Here is a 15,740-nt window from a genome sequence, read left to right on the forward strand (position 1 = left end):
GGCTATAACCCAAACTTGATGAAAACATCAACGTAGATAGCCCAGAGGCTCAGAGAAACCCAGGCAGGATGAAAACAAAGCCTCACAGAAATCACACCGAGGGACATTATAGTCAAAGCACTGCCAACCAATGATTTGGATAAAAATTTAAGAGGATCTGTGGGTAAAACACAGGACACAGCCAGGCTTGGTGGCTCACATCTGTAATCCTGTAATCCCAGCAATCTGGGAGGCCGAGGTGGGAGGATCACTTGAGGTCAGGAGTTTGAGACCAGCCTGGGCAACATAGTGAGTCTTCATCTCTCTTCAAAAACAAACAAACAAGCCGGGCGCGGTGGCTCACGCCTGTAATCCCAGCACTTTGGGAGGCCGAGGTGGGTGGATCACGAGGTCAGGAGATCGAGACCATCCTGGCGAACACGGTGAAACCTCATCTCTACTAAAAATAAAAAAAATTAGCCAGGCGTGGTGGCGGGCACCTGTAGTCCCAGCTGCTGGGGAGGCTGAGGCAGGAGAATGGCGTGAACCTGGGAGGCGGAGCTTGCAGTAAGCCGAGATCGTGCCACTGCACTCCTGCCGGGGCGACACAGTGAGACTCCATCTCAAAACAAAGAAACAAACAAAAAAAGACAGGGCATGATACAGTTTGGCTCTGTGTCCCCACCCAGATCTCATGTGGCATTATTGTAATGCCCAATGTTGGAGGTAGGGCTTGGTTGGAGGTGATTGGATCATGGGGATGGATTTACCCTTGTTCTTGTGATTGTGAGTGAGTTCTCAGGAGATCTGCTTGTTTAAAAGTGTGTAGCATTTCCCCTTTCATTCTCTCTCCTGCTGTCCATGTAAAGACTTACCTGCTTCCCCTTCACTTTCAACTATGATTGAAAGTTTCCTGGCCAGGTGCAGTGGCTCACGCCTGTAATCCCAGCACTTTGGGAGGCTGAGGCAGAAAGATCACCTGAGGTCAGGAGTTTGAGACCAGCCTGGCTAACATGGTGAAACCCCATTTCTACTAAAAATACAAAAAATTAGCCAGGCATGGTGGTGTGCACCTGTAATCCCAGCTACTTGGGAGGCTGAGGCAGGAGAATCGCTTGAACCCAGGAGGCGGAGGTTGCAGTGAACCAAGATTGCATCATTGCACTCCAGTTTGGGCAAAAAAAAAAAAAAAAAAAAAGGAAGTTTTCTGAAGCCTGCACAGCCGTGTTTCCTGTACAGCCTGTGGAACCATGAGCCAATTAAACTTCTTTTTTTCATAAATTACCCAGTCTCAGGTAGTTCTTTATAGCAATATGAGAATGGACTAATACAGGACATAAACGGGGGGACACAATGGCTGTCTTCTCATGGCAAATGGAAACCAGGAGATGACGATAGGGCATCTTTACATTGCTGAAAAAAAAATCAAAGCAGATCTCTATATCTAGGACAGATACCCTTCAAAACTGAGGGTCAAATAAACATACTTTGAGAGAAATGGAAGTGGAGGGAATTTATCTCTAACGCAGCTTCGGTACAATAAATAAATGCCAAGGATATTCCTCAGGCAGAGGGGAAATGACTCTGGGTGGCCACTCAGGTCTGCAGGAAGAAGATCCGTGTGACAAACAGAGACCAAGTGAGTCCATTGGAAGCTGCATTCCTTGTCCTCCATTTGGTTACTTAATTATGTCAGCATGAACTCAGTAGTTCCTGTTTTCTTCCGTAGGTTACAATTGATGACAATAGTTTCTACCCAATGGGAGTGCCTTTGAAGTGGCTTCAGAGTATTGTTGGCACATTCCCCGATTCCGTGGGCACATTTTTGCTTTTTGGCACAAAAAACATTCCAAGTTCCTCTTATGTTTTCTATACACAGCCTTTGAATAATTCACCTTTTCGTATAGAATGATGTTGAGAAACCAAGCTCTGAGTGTTGGGTGTGCTTGCTTTTACTTTTACTGGGTCTGATTGTATCTAAACCTCAGCAGACAGAGCCTGGACTTTCCTTCCTCCCCTTCCTTCCTCCTTCTTCTCGTCCCCTGCCTCCCTCTTTCTCTCTCCTTTTTCCCTTCCCCTCCCATTTCTCCCTCCTTCCTCCCCTGCCTGCCCTCTATCCCTCCCTTCCCTCCTTCCTTCCTTTCCTCCTGTCTCTCTCCTTCTCTGCCTGCCTCTCCTCATCTGTCTACCAAAATCGGAGTTCACATGGATACTTCCAATTCCAACCCAACGCCACAGGGTTCACTTTGATCTCTCCCCTTTCTATATGTCTGTATTTATAATTCTCTTTTCCAACACAGAGAAACCCATTACCCTTGATATATTTATTCATTAGGTCCCTTCTAGAGCACATGGAAAGTAGTATCAGAATTGCTCACCCAGGCTGGGTGCGGTGGTTCATGCCTGTAATCCCAGCATTTGGGGAGGCCGAGACAGGCAGATCCCGAGGTCAGGAGTTCGAGACCAGCTTGACCAACATGGTGAAACCCCATCTCTACTAAAAATACAAAAATTAGCTGGACATGATGGCGCATGTCTGTAATCCCAGCTCTCAGGAGGCTGAAGCAGAAGAATCACTTGAACTGGGGAGGTGAAGGATGCAGTGAGCCAAGATTACACCACTGTACTCCAGCCTAGACGACGGAATGAGACCCCCATCTCAAAACAAAACAAAACAAAATAAAACAGAATTGCTCATCCAAACCACCGTGAGCCATGAACCTGCAGACGAGAGCTTAGGATGTGTTTATAGCTCCTTCTGCCATTAGCCCGAGTATACAGAAAAACTACTGTTCAGAAGTTACCGGGGGGCAGTCCTTTCCCCTTTAGTGTGGCTGTCATTTATCTATAATACAACTGTATTCCGTGTTTGGAATTTGTTTATTTTACTTTTGAGTATAACGGTATAGTATACCAAATTACTTTGATTCCAAAGTCAAAACTATACAAAAAAGTTTACTCAAAAGAGTCTAAATTCCTCCCCTCACTCTGTTCCAGCTCCCAGCTCCAGCAGGGAACTAGTCTCATTAGACTCTGAGGTTTATCCTATGCTTTTTGTTTTTGTTTGTTTGTTTGTTGTTTTTTGAGACAGAGTCTTACTCACTCTGTCACCCAGGCTGGAGTGCAATGGCTCAATCTCAGCTCACTGCAACCTCCACCTCCCAGGTTCAAGCGATTCTCCTGCCTCAGCCTCCTGAGTAGCTGGGATTACAGGCATGTGCCACCACGCCCGGCTAATTTTTGTAATTTTAGTAGAAACGGGGTTTCACTATGTTGGCCAGGCTGGTCTCGAACTCCTGACCCCAGGTGATCTGCTGGCCTCAGCCTCCCAAAGTGTTGGGATTACAGGCGTGAGCCACCATGCCCGACTGATGCTGTGTGCTGTTTTGTGGCTACCTCGAAAACCAGCCTCCCGCAGCCTTGAGGGACACTGTGGGGCTAGCCGGTGTTTCCTTGTCAGAGGCCTGGCCCAGCTGCTTGACTTCCTCCTTTTTGTATTTTTATTTTAGAGATGGGGTCTTGCTGTGTCATCCAGGCTGGAGTGGAGTGGCACGATCACAGCTCACTGCAGCCTCAAACTCCTGGGCTCAAGCGATCCTCCCATCTCAGCCTCCAAGTAGCTGGGACCACAGGAGCACACCACCATGTCCAGCTAATTTTTAAATTTGTTTGTAGAGATGAGGTCTGGCTATGTTGCCCAGGCTGGTCTCGAACTCCTAGACTCAAGTGATCCTCCCACCTCAGCCTCCCAAAGTGCTGGGATTACAGGTGTGAGCCACCGTGCCCGGCCATGGCTCCCTCCTGAAGGCTCCAGGCCTAGTGTCCCGCCCCCTTGTTCTGTGGCTCAGCCCCTGGGCAACTCCTGCTTGCCATGGCTTTGGCTGGCACTTCCATGGCCCCACTGCCCGGTAAGTCTTCGCAGGCCCGGCCCCCAGTAGCTGCGTGGTTTCTGCCTTCTTCCTGCACTCTGGTGGTCACAGGCCCTGCTGCGTGGGTACAGGGCAGGCGGCCAGGGCTGCAGTGTAAGCTCTGTGAGTGCAGGCGGCCCTGGGCACTGCAGCCTTGTTGCATGGACATGCTCCTTGCACCCTTGTTGACGAATGAGTGAAGGTGTGTGGGAGTGAATCCCAGAGGGTTCAGGCCATGGCATTGGGGGAGGACCCTCCTGGCTGCCTCCCAGTGGGCTTCAGGGGCTCAGATAGACCCTGACGAGCACCTCTGTCCTCTGCTCCTGGACAGGGGCTGCAGAGAGCTCTCAAGGGGCCTTGGGAGGCACAAGCAGGCCAGGGTCCCAGGGAGGGGAGGCAGGAGGCAGCAGGGCCGGACGGTGGGGTGCAGGGGTGAAAGGAACAGGACAGTCTGTTCTGGGGGTGCTGGCTGTGGGGGACAGGAGGCCAGGCCACAAAGCAGAATGGTGTGTGGGCCAGGAGGGGGTGGGAGCTTTTATCAAAAGGCTTTCAGAGACTTTTTATATTTAATGATTGAAACAAAAGATATCCAAAGCCGCAGTTCCTAAGAACCGCTTGTTCTTATCCTGCTTGTACCTCTCCTAGGGCTTGACCCTGGCCTCCCGCCGGGCCTGGCAGCAGACAGCAGGGTCCCTGCTTTCCAAACTGGGTGAGGGAGAGCGTGGGTCCCCAGGAAGCAGGGAGGTGATGCAGCTGGCTTTAGGATGCCCATTCTGGAACCTTCTGGTGGAAGGAAACAGAGATCAGTACAGTGTGGTTCATGCACATACTCCAGACCCTCTCCCGGCTGTGCAGCTGTCTGATCTGGGCTCAGAGGCTGCCACTGCTCAGTGCCCCCTGGGTAATTTTGCAGGAGGCCAGGAGGGTTCCTGGCAGTTAGTGCTGCCCACACAGAGAAATTCAGAGCCATATAAATGGGTCTCCAGGGCCTGGAGGGACTGCACATCTTGGGCCTGAGGCGTGGTGTGGACCTGGGAGGATGGGTGGCCTACTGCTGGCTGCTCTTCTGGCTTTGGTCTCGGTGCCCAGGGCCCAGGCCGTGTGGTTGGGAAGACTGGACCCTAAGCAGGTACAGTCCTCCTGGGGGTGGAGAAAGCTGGTCCTCAGGGGCCGGCCCCTCCTTTAAGGTCACACAGCTTCTGGGTCCCCCAGGGCCAGCCCAGACCAGCATGGGCAGTGGGGAATGAGTTGGGCCAGCCCTTGGGGGGGTCCCAAAGGCAGGAGCCTCAGGGCAGGAGGGGTGGATGCTGGAGGGTTGGAGGCTGGAGGGCTGGAGGATTGGAGGCTGGAGACTGGAGGTTGCCGGGCTGGAGAGCTGGAGGCTGGAGGGCTAGAGGCTGGAGGCTAGAGGGGTGGAAGGCTGGAGGGCTGGAGGCTAGAGGCTGCAAGGCTGGAAGGCTGGAAGCTGGAGGGCGGGAAGGTTGGAGGCTGGAGGCTGGAGGGCTGGATGGTTGGAGGGTGGAGGCTGGAGGCTGCAGGGCTGGAAGGCTGGAGGCTGGAGAGTTGGAGGCTAGAGGGCTGGAGAATTGGAGGGTGGAGACTGGAGGTTGCAAGGCTGGAGAGCTGGAGGCTGGAGGCTAGAGAGGTGGAAGGCTGGAAGGCTGCAGGCTAGAGGCTGCAAGGCTGGAAGACTGGAGGCTGGAGGGTGGGAGGGTTGGAGGCTGGAGGCTGGAGGGCTGGATGGTTGGATGGTGGAGGCTGGAGGCTGCAGGGCTGGAAGGCTGGAGGCTGGAGGGTTGGAGGCTGGAGGTTGAGGCTGGAGGCTAGAGAGGTGGAAGGCTGGGGGGCTGTAGAACTGGAGGCTGGAGGCTACAGGGCTGGAGGCTGGAAGGCTGGAGAACTGGAGTCTGGAGGGCTAGAGGTTGGAGGCTAGAGGGGTGGAAGCCTGGAGGGTTGGAGGCTAGAGGCTGCAAGGCTGGAAGGCTGGAGGCTGGAGGGTTGGAGGCTGGAGGCTGAGGCTGGAGGCTAGAGAGGTGGAAGGCTGGGAGGCTGTAGAACTGGAGGCTGGAGACTGAAGGGCTGGAGAGCTGGAGGCTGGAGGGTAGAGGCTGGAGGCTAGAGGGGTGGAAGGCTGGAGGGCTGGAGGCTAGAGGCTGCAAGGCTGGAAGGCTGGAAGCTGGAGGGTGGCAGGGTTGGAGGCTGGAGGCTGGAGGGCTGGACGGTTGGAGGGTGGAGGCTGGAAGCTGCAGGGCTGGAAGGCTGGAGGCTGGATGGCTGGAGGCTGGAGGCTGGAGGGCTGGCGGCCCTCACAGGAGCGGCCTCAATGCAGCTTCTTGGGCCCTGGTACGTGCTTGCGGTGGCCTCCCGGGAAAAGAGCTTTGCAGTGGAGAAGGACATGAAGAACGTCGCGGGGGTGGTGGTGACCCTCACTCCAGAAAACAACCTGCGACTGCTGTCCTCTCAGCACGGGTGAGTGGGGGGGGGTCCTGCCAGGCCTTCCCGCAGGCAGGCCTGTGGCCCAGGCACATCATATCCTTTGCATGTCTGCTCCCGGGCACCACGGCCTGGGGGTTCCCACGGCCCCCCTGCACTCCCCTCACTTTTCCCGCTGGGCTCTGCGCAGAGCCACCAGCCCTCTGCCCAGAGCCACCAGCCCTCTGCCCAGCTACTCACATCTGTGTCCCTGGGGCCTCCAGGTGGGACTCCCACCTTCAATACCGCGGCCGGGCACGGCTCTGACCACGCTCCTTGATGCATCCCTGTCCTGGGCCATCTGGCTGCAGGCTGGGGTCAGAGCTGGAGAAGCCGGTCCTCTCGGCAGGCTTTTCCGGGAATTCTGTTTAAAGGAGGGTAATGCATTCGGGCCTAAGAACCACTGGTTCTTTTATAATATAAATCACCAAACAATATGGTCGTGCAGGCTGTTGGCCAGACTGGCCTTGTGGCCTCAGGCCGATGCACCTGACCACATGCATGGCTGGTGGCAGTGTGCAGGGATGGGTGTCCAGCCTCCAATTCAACCTTCCAGCCTCCAACCCTCCAGCCCTCCAGCCTCCAACCCTCCAGCATCCACCCCTCCTGCCCTGGGGCTCCTGCCTTTGGGATCCCCCCAAGGGCTGGCCCAACTCATCCCTCACTGCCCATGCTGGTCTGGGCTGGCCCTGGGGGACCCAGAAGCTGTGTGGCCTTAAAGGAGGGGCCAGCCCCTGAGATCGTGCTATGCAGGGGACACCTACAGGGCAGCCAGGCTGTAGGGGTAGCCATGCTGGGGCAGGAGTCAGTGCCTGCCTCCCTTTGCAGAAGAGTGGCCTGCTGGGTGGCGTGGTGGGCGTCTACCCCCCGGCAAGCTGGTGGCAGAGCCCAGGCCTGAACCACTGAGCCAGACACAGGGCCCAGAGAGGAGAACCTGCCCTCCTACCCAGCGTGCCCTCCCCCTGCACCTGTGCCTGGAGGCTATGGGCAGGGGCCCTGCTGCACCCCCCAGGCCTGGCCTCAGGGTGAGCTGGGACCAAGGGGCTCCAGGCTGAGGTGGCAGCTCACACGTGGCTTTCCTGGTTCTTCTTGCTGTTTCTCCCGCGTGGACTTCAGCCTCAGCTTCCTCCGTTGGCAAATGCCACTGCACCTTTGCTGGGTTTTGCTTACTCGGGACTGACCACTTAGGGAGCGCCGGCCTCTTCCCCTGAGTTGCGGGCGAACCTCCCGTCTGTTGAGTCTCCTGTTGCGTCCTCAGCAGCATTCAGCGTTCCTGGTGGAGATCTGGCACTGAGCATCTCTCAGGAGGTGAATGGGAGTGTCCGCCCCTCTTAGGACTCCCACGCCGTCCACTCTCCGAGAGCAGGTTTCCAGGCATCGGGGCATCTGGCAGAAGATGGAAGCTCTGGCCTCACCGCCAGCTGGCCTGGCCTGGACTCGACTCCTGGGCTCCGTCTCCTCTCACCGGGCCCCGGGGTCTTGACCCTGAGTGGGTGATGGGCCCCTTCTTTTCCAGGCTGGAGGGGTGCAGCCAGAGTGTCATGGAGCTGTTGAAACGAAACTCCGGATGGGTGTTTGAGAATCCCTGTGAGTCTGACCACCATGGCCTCACCCAGGCCGTTCTTCCCTGCAGCATCCCCAGGCCCCCTGCGGCCAGGGACGGAGGGCTGACTCCACTCCCGAATGCCAGGAGGCTACAGGTTCTGGTCTTAGGATTGGTGCCCATCCCGAGGGTGAAGAGAGGCCCCTGGACAGAGGACTGGAACCTTGCTCCCAGCAGGCTCAGATGCCAGTGGAGTCCAGCCAAGGTCCCCATAGGTGCAGAGGGCAAGGGGCCTGTCCAGTGGCTGTCCATAGGGACAGGGCTGGGCCAGTGTGACCCAGCCACTCCTCGTTCACACCCAGGACAGGCTGGGGCAGTGCTTGTCTGTCTATCTGTCTGTCCATCAGTCTCTGAAAGCCCCTTGATGCTGGCACCAGGTGGGGTCGGGGTTGGGGGACAAAGCTTGGGGGCTCTGGGTGTGCTTTGAGAGGTCTCCTGTGGTTGGGGGCTCTCACTTGGATTGGACCCTCCATCCCTGTGGCCAGCACCAGCTCAGCAGCCCCTGGACAGATACAGCAGCTGCCCTCCTCCACGGCGGGGGGTTTTGTTTTCTAGCAATAGGCGTGCTGGAGCTCCGGGTGCTGGCCACCAACTTCAGAGACTATGCCATCATCTTCACTCAGCTGGAGTTTGGGGACGAGCCCTTCAACACTGTGGAGCTGTACAGTGAGTGTGCCGTGCGGGGGCCACGCGGGGAGCTGTGTGGTGGGTGGGCCACTCGGGGCCTCATGCAGGCCAAGTTCCCCCACCTTGAGGCTCGCTGCACTGGAGGTGGCCTTGGAAGGGCCGGGGCCAGCATCCCAGGGCAGGCGGTCTTCTCCCTGACCCTTCCCAGCCCCTCCCCGGCTCCTCCCTGGCCCCGCCCCAGCTCCTCCCTGGCCCCGCCCCAGCTCTCAGAGGTTGCATCCCCCTGCACTGCCCTGGTGCCCCCAGGTCGGACGGAGGCAGCCAGCCAGGAGGCCATGGGACTCTTCACCAAGTGGAGCAGGGGCCTGGGCTTCCTGTCACAGCAGCAGGCCCAGCTGCAGAAGGATCGTGAGTGTCCACCGGAGCAGCCACAGGGGAGGCTTGGGGCAAGTTCTGGTGCCCACAGGGCATGACGGGGTGGCACAGACCCTGGGGCTGCTTCTGGCTTCTGCCTGACTCAGTCACCCTCAGGGAGTCAGGCAGGCTAAGGGGGTCTTCACCTGCCCCTGCCCACAGTCAGGCCTGGGGGTTGGTCCCCACAGCAGACGAGTCCTGTGGGTGGAGCCCTGTGGGGCTCAGTCCTTTTCCACAGCCAGTCTTGCCTCCCCTTCTAGTCACCTGTGCTCACAAGATCCTCCCGGTAAGCCGCCATTCTAAGCCTCACCCTGGGCTCCCCTGGGAGTAGGGGTGGGGGAGGCCACCGTGAGCACAGTGGGCGGGAGGACCCTCTGCCCAAGCCCACGGGTTCGTGGCTCCACTGCCTCTAAGGTGACTGAGGGTGTGGAGGGCGCCTCCGTGGTGGGCTGGGCCCCTCACACTTGTCTTGGTTTTCAGTGAGTGCTGCGTCCCCAGCAGGGACAGTGCCCGCAGGGTCCTGTGACCCGGCCAGCCAGGGTCCGCCCATTTCGCTCACCGGCTCCCAGGGCTCAGCTCCAGCTCAGAATAAAGCAATTCCACAGCAAACCAGGGATGCTCTTGACTGGGGGCCAGCTGGGGAATTGCAGGGAGGATGGCAGGGGTCGTCACCAAGGGCCGAGCCACAGAACCATAGAGCCAGCTGCAGAGAAGATGCGTGCCCAACCCAGTCCCTTGCTAGAGCCCCTCTGGGTCTTCGGACACCCAAATTCAGGCCCCAGCTTGGAGGTCGGGGGACACAGCCTGGGAAGAAGCCAGCAATGACGTCCACCAGGACCACAGCTGGGGTGCCACAGGCTCCACAGATTGCCTAGGACAAGAGCGCAGAGGCTGGTGGGGCTCAGAGGGGCCCCTGACCCCCCAGGCTCAGGCTTCTCTGGGCTGGGGTTGTGGCTCTTGCCTGGGCAGGAACGGGGACCCCAGATGCCCGAGCCTGCAGGTTCTCCTGTGTTCTGATGGGCGTGGGGGGCTGCCTGCCGTCCTGGGAGAAGCACAGGCCGTGGAGGCCTCAGGGCTGGATGCGGGGCTGGGGACTGTGCGAGGCTCATGCTGGGGTGAGGTGAGGCGCACACAGATGCCTTGACCTGCAAGGCTGGGCATGCACACGCGTGCACATGTGAGCACGTACCCACACATGCACACACACTCATGGGCACAGGCACACAGCCCTGGCCCACCCTTTGGTGCCTGCTCAGGTACTGTGGTGCCAGGCCCTCAAGAAGGTGGCGGGGGCAGTGTGTGTGGCTGCCGCACGGTGCTCCCCACGTCCACATGTGCCACAGAAGGGCTACGACCAGCCCTTTCCCTGTCACCTGGGAGGCCTGGGATGAGGGCCAGGGCTTAATGAGTCTCAGGCGCACACACAGTGACTGCAGGCCAGGCACTGAGGGCAGGAGGGTCCTGGGGCCTCAGAGCGGCCTCTGTCTGTCGGGGCAGCCCAGGCCAGCGGTGACCACGGGGCGGGGCTGTGCCGGCTGCGTCTGAGTGTCTGGGGGTGGTCCCTGGGCGGGGAGAGGGTAGCAGAGCCCAAGGCCACACCTGCTGCCTACCACCCCTCCTGACCCAGACTGGTGGCTCCGGGAAGGTTTAAACACTGGCCTTGGCGGCTGAGGGAGGAGGATGAGGATGAGGCAGGGGCTGCTGGTGCTGGTGCTGGTGCTGGCTGCAGGGTCCCAGGTGCAGGACTGGTACCCCAGGGAGTCCCACACCCTCAACTGGAGCAAGGTGAGCCATGTGCCACTGGTCCCTGAGCCGGGCACCGGCCCTGGAGCTGGAGCCGGCTCCTGCACAGTCTCCCGGCAGCCGCCCAGGAGCAGGGCTACCAGGAGTTCCAGGCACAGGCGATGCCCACCTGGCTTCTCCCACTGCAGCCTCCAGCACAGGGGCCCCGCAAGCTGCAGGGCAGAAGCAGGGAGCCTCGAGGCGTTCAGGGGAGTTGGGGGGGTCAGGGAGGGTCAGGGTGGAGGGGCCCAGAGAGCTGTGGCCGAGGAGGTTGGAAGACACCCAGAGGGCAGAATGAGTGTGGAGCAAGCGGGGCATGTTCTGTAGCGGGAGGGCCCAGGAACCTGCAGAGTGAGCCGCGGGAGCAGCACTCATGGGCATGGCGGTGCCCAGGGCACTAGGGTTGGCAGCAGGCAGAGTTGGGAGCCGAGGGCCGGCGGGAAGGGAAGTGGCCGAGCAGTACCCATCCCCTAGGAGGCCACGTGGAAAGGAGCCGGGGCCTCTGAGGTAGGGAGGCCTTCTACTTGCTGGTGCCACAGCCCAGCCCTGTGCTGCCTGGGGTCCCTGACCTTCTGGGCACCTGGTTCTCTGCGGCCCTGCTCCAGTGGCCAGGGCTTGAGTGGCCGGGACCGAGGCAGCACCCGGGTGGGGCTGGAGCTCCGGTTCACAGAAGGGTCGCTTGTCTCCTGGGTTCTCTAGCTGGGAACCTCGGGGGTGGGGACAGCCCCTGGGTGGCAGCTCCTGTCCCCGCCCACACACCTGCTGCGCAGTTTTCAGGGTTCTGGTACATTCTGGCCACGGCCACAGACGCCCAGGGATTCTTGCCGGCCAGGGGCAAGAGGAAGCTGGGGGCGTCCGTGATAAAAGTGAACAAAGTAGGCCAGCTCCGCGTGCTTCTTGCCTTCAGCCGGTGAGTGGGCAGCGCCCCCCAGGCAAGGGTCTCCCCTTCCAGGAGGAGGAAGCTGCCTGGGGGCTGGAAAGGAGTGTGGGAGGAACCTGTCTGTCTGGAAGTTCCACAAGGACCGTCCCCCAACTTCCTCCCCCTAAACTCAGAGGAAGCCGCTTGCAGCCCCTGGGCCCCACGCGACTGGGTGTTGGGAGTTTCTCCCGTGCCGTGGGACAGGCCCCGGTCCGAACTGGAAAATCCTCATACCACAGAGCCTCAATTTGACACGAGTTGGATAGTGAAGCAAAAACCTGGGGACCTGGTGCCCCAACCTTTCCAGGTCTCACGGCAGCAGGGGCGGGACCGAGTTGTGTTGGTGGGACTCGGTGGCCGGCAGGGGGGAGGAGGGGTTCCCTGGTCTGCAGCCTGAGCCCCTGCCTTGCCCCAGGTTGAAGGGGTGCCAGTCCCAGGAGGTGATCCTGAGGAAAGACGGGAAGAAGCCGGTGTTCAGGAACACCTGTGCGTACGCGGTGGGCCTGAGGGAAGGACGGGAGGGCGGTGTGCTCGGGCTCTGAGCCCCTGAGGAGCTGCGTGAGACGCCTCTGTCCCCTCTGTGCCTTGAGCAGGCCTGGCCAGGGAGGGGAGGCCCCAGGAGGGCACTCAGTCTTTTCTGGACACCTGCACCCGGCTGGGAGCTCCGAGGCCTCAGACACCAGGGGTCAGGGCTCTGGGTGGGCACAGCCACACCATCCGGGAACCAGCGGGCATCTCTGGGCGTCTCTTTCAGTGAAAGGGGTGAAGGCCTTCCACGTGCTGTCCACTGACTACAGCTACGGTCTGGTCTACCTCCGCCTGGGGCGCGCAGCCCAAAACTACAAGAACCTGCTGCTCTTCCGTGAGCGGGCACAGTGGATGGCAAAGGATGGTGGAGGGGGTACAGAGAGAGGCATAGAGGGGTGCTGGGCACACGGGGCTGGGCAGGACCCAGGGGTGAGGTGGGCAGAGAGAGTGGGGGTTGGGGCGGTGGTTAGGGCAGGGGCAGTGGAAGCCGAGACCACAGCAGGCAGGTCCTGGTGGTCGCTGCAGCAAGGGGGACGTCAGGAAGAGGCTGCAGAGCAGGGTGGGCCATCCAGGTGGCGTGGAGGCCACAAGGATGGTGGCAGGTGCAGGTGCAATGTTCTGGGTGAGGGATGGAATAGGGATGAGGAGGTGCCAGAGGGGTCCCAGGTAGGAGTCTGCCCGGGATGGAGGGGTGTGGAAGTGACCCAGTGTGGGTTAAGGGCCACAAACCCAATTCTAGGCACCAACCACTTGGGGTACAGGGAAAAGAGTGGCCCTCCCGGTTGGAAGGGGTTGTGGGGAGGTGGGGTCCTGGGGTCTCAGTCGAGGCGGGGCACACTCAGGGTGCAGCAAGCCGGGGCACAGCTGAGGGGATGGCCGGTGGGGATTCTGCAAGCAGAGACGGCTCCCCAGGCGACAGCGTGGTGACCCCGGCTTCCCGAGCCTGGCTGCCTCGTAAGTGGGGAGGGACCCAGTGGCCGCTGTCCTTCCGGGGCCGATCCCTGCTTCACACCTAAGCTCTGAGGACATTTCAGCAGCTCCCAGGGTGGGGATGGGGGCCAGGGTGCAGATGCTAAAATGGCCAGAGCTGGAGCCTCTGATGTGATCCTGATCTCAACTTCAGATAGACAGAACGTTTCGAGCTTCCAGAGTCTGAAGGAATTCATGGACGCGTGTGAAATTCTGGGGCTCTCCAAGGCCGCCGTCATCCTCCCGAAAGACGGTAAACTGTGCCCCCAGCCGTTTGCCCTCCTGGCCCCACTTGCCCGTCCCACCCAACAGGGAGCTGATTCATTGAGGGAAGGAGAAACGAAAGAACCCATTTGAAAGGTGCCAATTTTTTTTTTTTTTTTTTGAGATGGAGTCTCGCTCTGTCGCCCAGGCTGGAGTGCAGTGGCCGGATCTCAGTTCACTGCAAGCTCCACCTCCTGGGTTCATGCCATTCTCCTGCGTAGCCTCCCGAGTAGCTGGGACTACAGGCACCTGCCACCATGCCCGGCTAGTTTTTTGTATTTTTTTAGTGGAGATGGGGTTTCACCGTGTTAGCCAGGATGGTCTCAATCTCCTGACCTCGTGATCCACCCGTCTCGGCCTCCCAAAGTGCTGGGATTACAGACTTGAGCCACCGCGCCTGGCCAAAAGGTGCCATTTTAAAGATCCGCCCAAATGTGCCTCCTGCCCTGCCTCCTGCCACCCCTGAGAATCGGGGTTTGGCCTGGCAGGCCTTGCACCGACAGCGAGAGGTGCCCAGAGCAGATGCTGCATCTGACCAGGCAGTGCCACAGCTGTGGCTACAGGATCGGGGGCTGCATGGCTGTGTTCTCGTGGTGCCCAAGACGAGCACGCATGGAACCAGGGGGTGGCCGGGGCAGACGTGTTCACGGCTCGTGTTTCTCCTCGGAGCAGCCAGCCCACTCATGGTCGTTTTCCTCTCCCATAGCTTCCTGTGCACACACCATCCTGCCATGAAAGCCAGCGTCCTCTGTTCTTTCCTTTTGAAGTGTGGTCCTCCCATACCCAGGGAGCATTGTTCCAGATGTCAGGTGGAGACCACGGCTTGTTGAGAGGTGTTTGGTGGCTCTAGGTCGTTGACAGTGTGAAACTCAAGTGTTTCAAGGGATCCTTTATGATCACAGAAAGAATGAGGAAGAAGGGTACGGGCTGACCGGGTGGCGAGATGTCAGCCAGGCCCCTTCCACAGTGTCCTCTGGAGCACACTGCAGGCTGCTGCTGTTCCCTGTCTTCCGTGAAATAGACCACAGGCTGGCCCAACGCAATTCTCGCCTTGTGCCTTCCCTCTGCCCTCCATGCCACCGCCACCCTCTGTGTTCCTTGGCATCCTGCACTTTCTCAGGAAGCCGTTTGCATATCCGCCCAACATGGAGGAGCCCCCAGGACATGCCAGGCGGCGTGCTGCCCCTGTGGCTGCGTTAGGGAGCAGAATCGTCGAATGCAGTCCCAGAGTTAATGGCCGATCAGGAGAAGCCAACCTCAGCTGCGTGATCACCCGGATACTCGAGTATAGACCCTAGATCACCCGGATACTTGAGTATAGACCCTAGATCATCTGGATACTCGAGTATAGACCCTAGATCATCCGGATACTCGAGTATAGACCCTAGAAGTCTATCTAGGGGCAGCCAGGGCCCAACAACAGCAGGTCTGACTCATTCCATCCAGGGCAGCATCAGGGAGAGCTTCCTGGGGGACGTGGCATTTGGGTTGACCAGGGAAGGGTGGTGGGTATTAAGTCAGTTCGGGTGGGGCTGGAGGAGCAGGGGTGCATCCCCAGAACAGGATGTGACTTCTGAAAAGACATCAGAGTAGAGAAAATGGCTTTTCAAGGAGATTGGGCATGCCAGTATGAGCACGGCAGTGGGGAGAGCCACGCAGAGGAGCAGGAGGGGCCCACCAGACCATGGCACCTTAAAGGCCGCAGTGAAGGGCTTGGGTCTCATTCAAGGGGTGATTGTAGCAGGACGAGCCGCAGACAAAACTCTTCAGACACCGGATTAAAGAAGGAAGAGGTTTTTTATTCGGCCGGGAGCATCGGCAGACTCGCGTCTTAAGAGCCGAGCTCCCGGAGAAAGAAATTCCTAGCCCTTTTAAGGGCTTACAACTCTAAGGGGTCCACGTGAAAAGGTCATAATATAGATCAAGTAAGCGTGAGGAATGTGACTGGGGGATACATACATCAGATAACAGAACAAGAAGTTTTACAGTGCTTTCTCCTACAATGTCTGGAATTTACAGATAACACCAGTAGTTTTGGTCAGGGGTTAATATTATTATTATCATTTTATTTTTTTTATTTTTTTTTGAGACGGAGTCTCGCTCTGTCACCCAGGCTGGAGTGCAGTGGCCGGATCTCAGCTCACTGCAAGCTCTGCCTCCTGCGTTTACGCCATTCTCCTGTCTCAGCCTCCCGAGTAGCTGGGACTACAGGCGCCCGCCACCTCGCCCGGCTAGTTTTTTGTATTTTTAGTAGAGACGGGGTTTCACCGTGTTA

At 58.6% G+C, this 15,740-nt stretch overlaps 2 protein-coding genes across 4 annotated transcripts; both read left to right on the forward strand.

Moving 5' to 3' along the window:
• Positions 1 to 4,887: 4,887 nt before the first annotated feature.
• LCN6 (lipocalin 6) lies at positions 4,888 to 9,612 on the forward strand. The gene is made up of 7 exons (XM_017893005.1): positions 4,888 to 5,016; positions 6,217 to 6,356; positions 7,876 to 7,946; positions 8,518 to 8,628; positions 8,896 to 8,997; positions 9,264 to 9,289; positions 9,484 to 9,612. Exons 1-7 carry the CDS (start codon positions 4,927 to 4,929, stop codon positions 9,484 to 9,486), a joined length of 543 nt encoding a protein of 180 aa, XP_017748494.1. The 5' UTR covers positions 4,888 to 4,926; the 3' UTR covers positions 9,487 to 9,612.
• A 1,021-nt stretch (positions 9,613 to 10,633) lies between these two features.
• LCN10 (lipocalin 10) lies at positions 10,634 to 14,450 on the forward strand. 3 transcript variants are annotated; one of them, XM_017893006.1, is made up of 6 exons: positions 10,634 to 10,788; positions 11,556 to 11,695; positions 12,120 to 12,229; positions 12,459 to 12,566; positions 13,356 to 13,454; positions 14,172 to 14,450. In XM_017893006.1, exons 1-6 carry the CDS (start codon positions 10,684 to 10,686, stop codon positions 14,198 to 14,200), a joined length of 591 nt encoding a protein of 196 aa, XP_017748495.1. In that variant the 5' UTR covers positions 10,634 to 10,683; the 3' UTR covers positions 14,201 to 14,450. The 3 variants fall into 3 exon arrangements, with proteins under 3 accessions (XP_017748495.1, XP_017748497.1, XP_017748496.1); XM_017893008.1 differs by lacking the exon at positions 12,459 to 12,566; XM_017893007.1 differs by lacking the exon at positions 12,120 to 12,229 and having other exon boundaries at positions 10,690 to 10,788; positions 12,388 to 12,566.
• The last annotated feature ends 1,290 nt before the right edge of the window (positions 14,451 to 15,740 follow it).

The sequence above is a fragment of the Rhinopithecus bieti genome, unplaced genomic scaffold, assembly GCF_001698545.2.
Source record: "Rhinopithecus bieti isolate Rb0 unplaced genomic scaffold, ASM169854v2 scaffold_23276, whole genome shotgun sequence".
In the NCBI taxonomy this organism is placed as follows: Eukaryota; Metazoa; Chordata; class Mammalia; order Primates; family Cercopithecidae; genus Rhinopithecus; species Rhinopithecus bieti.

Coding starts and splice junctions, on each gene's coding strand:
- LCN6 (XM_017893005.1), top strand. CDS start 4,927: ATGGGTGGCCTACTGCTGGCTGCTCTTCTGGCTTTGGTCTCGGTGCCC. Junction 5,017..6,216: donor GAAGACTGGACCCTAAGCAG/GTACAGTCCTCC, acceptor GCCTCAATGCAG/CTTCTTGGGCCCTGGTACGT. Junction 8,998..9,263: donor GGCCCAGCTGCAGAAGGATC/GTGAGTGTCCAC, acceptor CTCCCCTTCTAG/TCACCTGTGCTCACAAGATC.
- LCN10 (XM_017893006.1), top strand. CDS start 10,684: ATGAGGATGAGGCAGGGGCTGCTGGTGCTGGTGCTGGTGCTGGCTGCA. Junction 10,789..11,555: donor ACACCCTCAACTGGAGCAAG/GTGAGCCATGTG, acceptor CCTGCTGCGCAG/TTTTCAGGGTTCTGGTACAT. Junction 12,230..12,458: donor GAGGGAAGGACGGGAGGGCG/GTGTGCTCGGGC, acceptor CGTCTCTTTCAG/TGAAAGGGGTGAAGGCCTTC.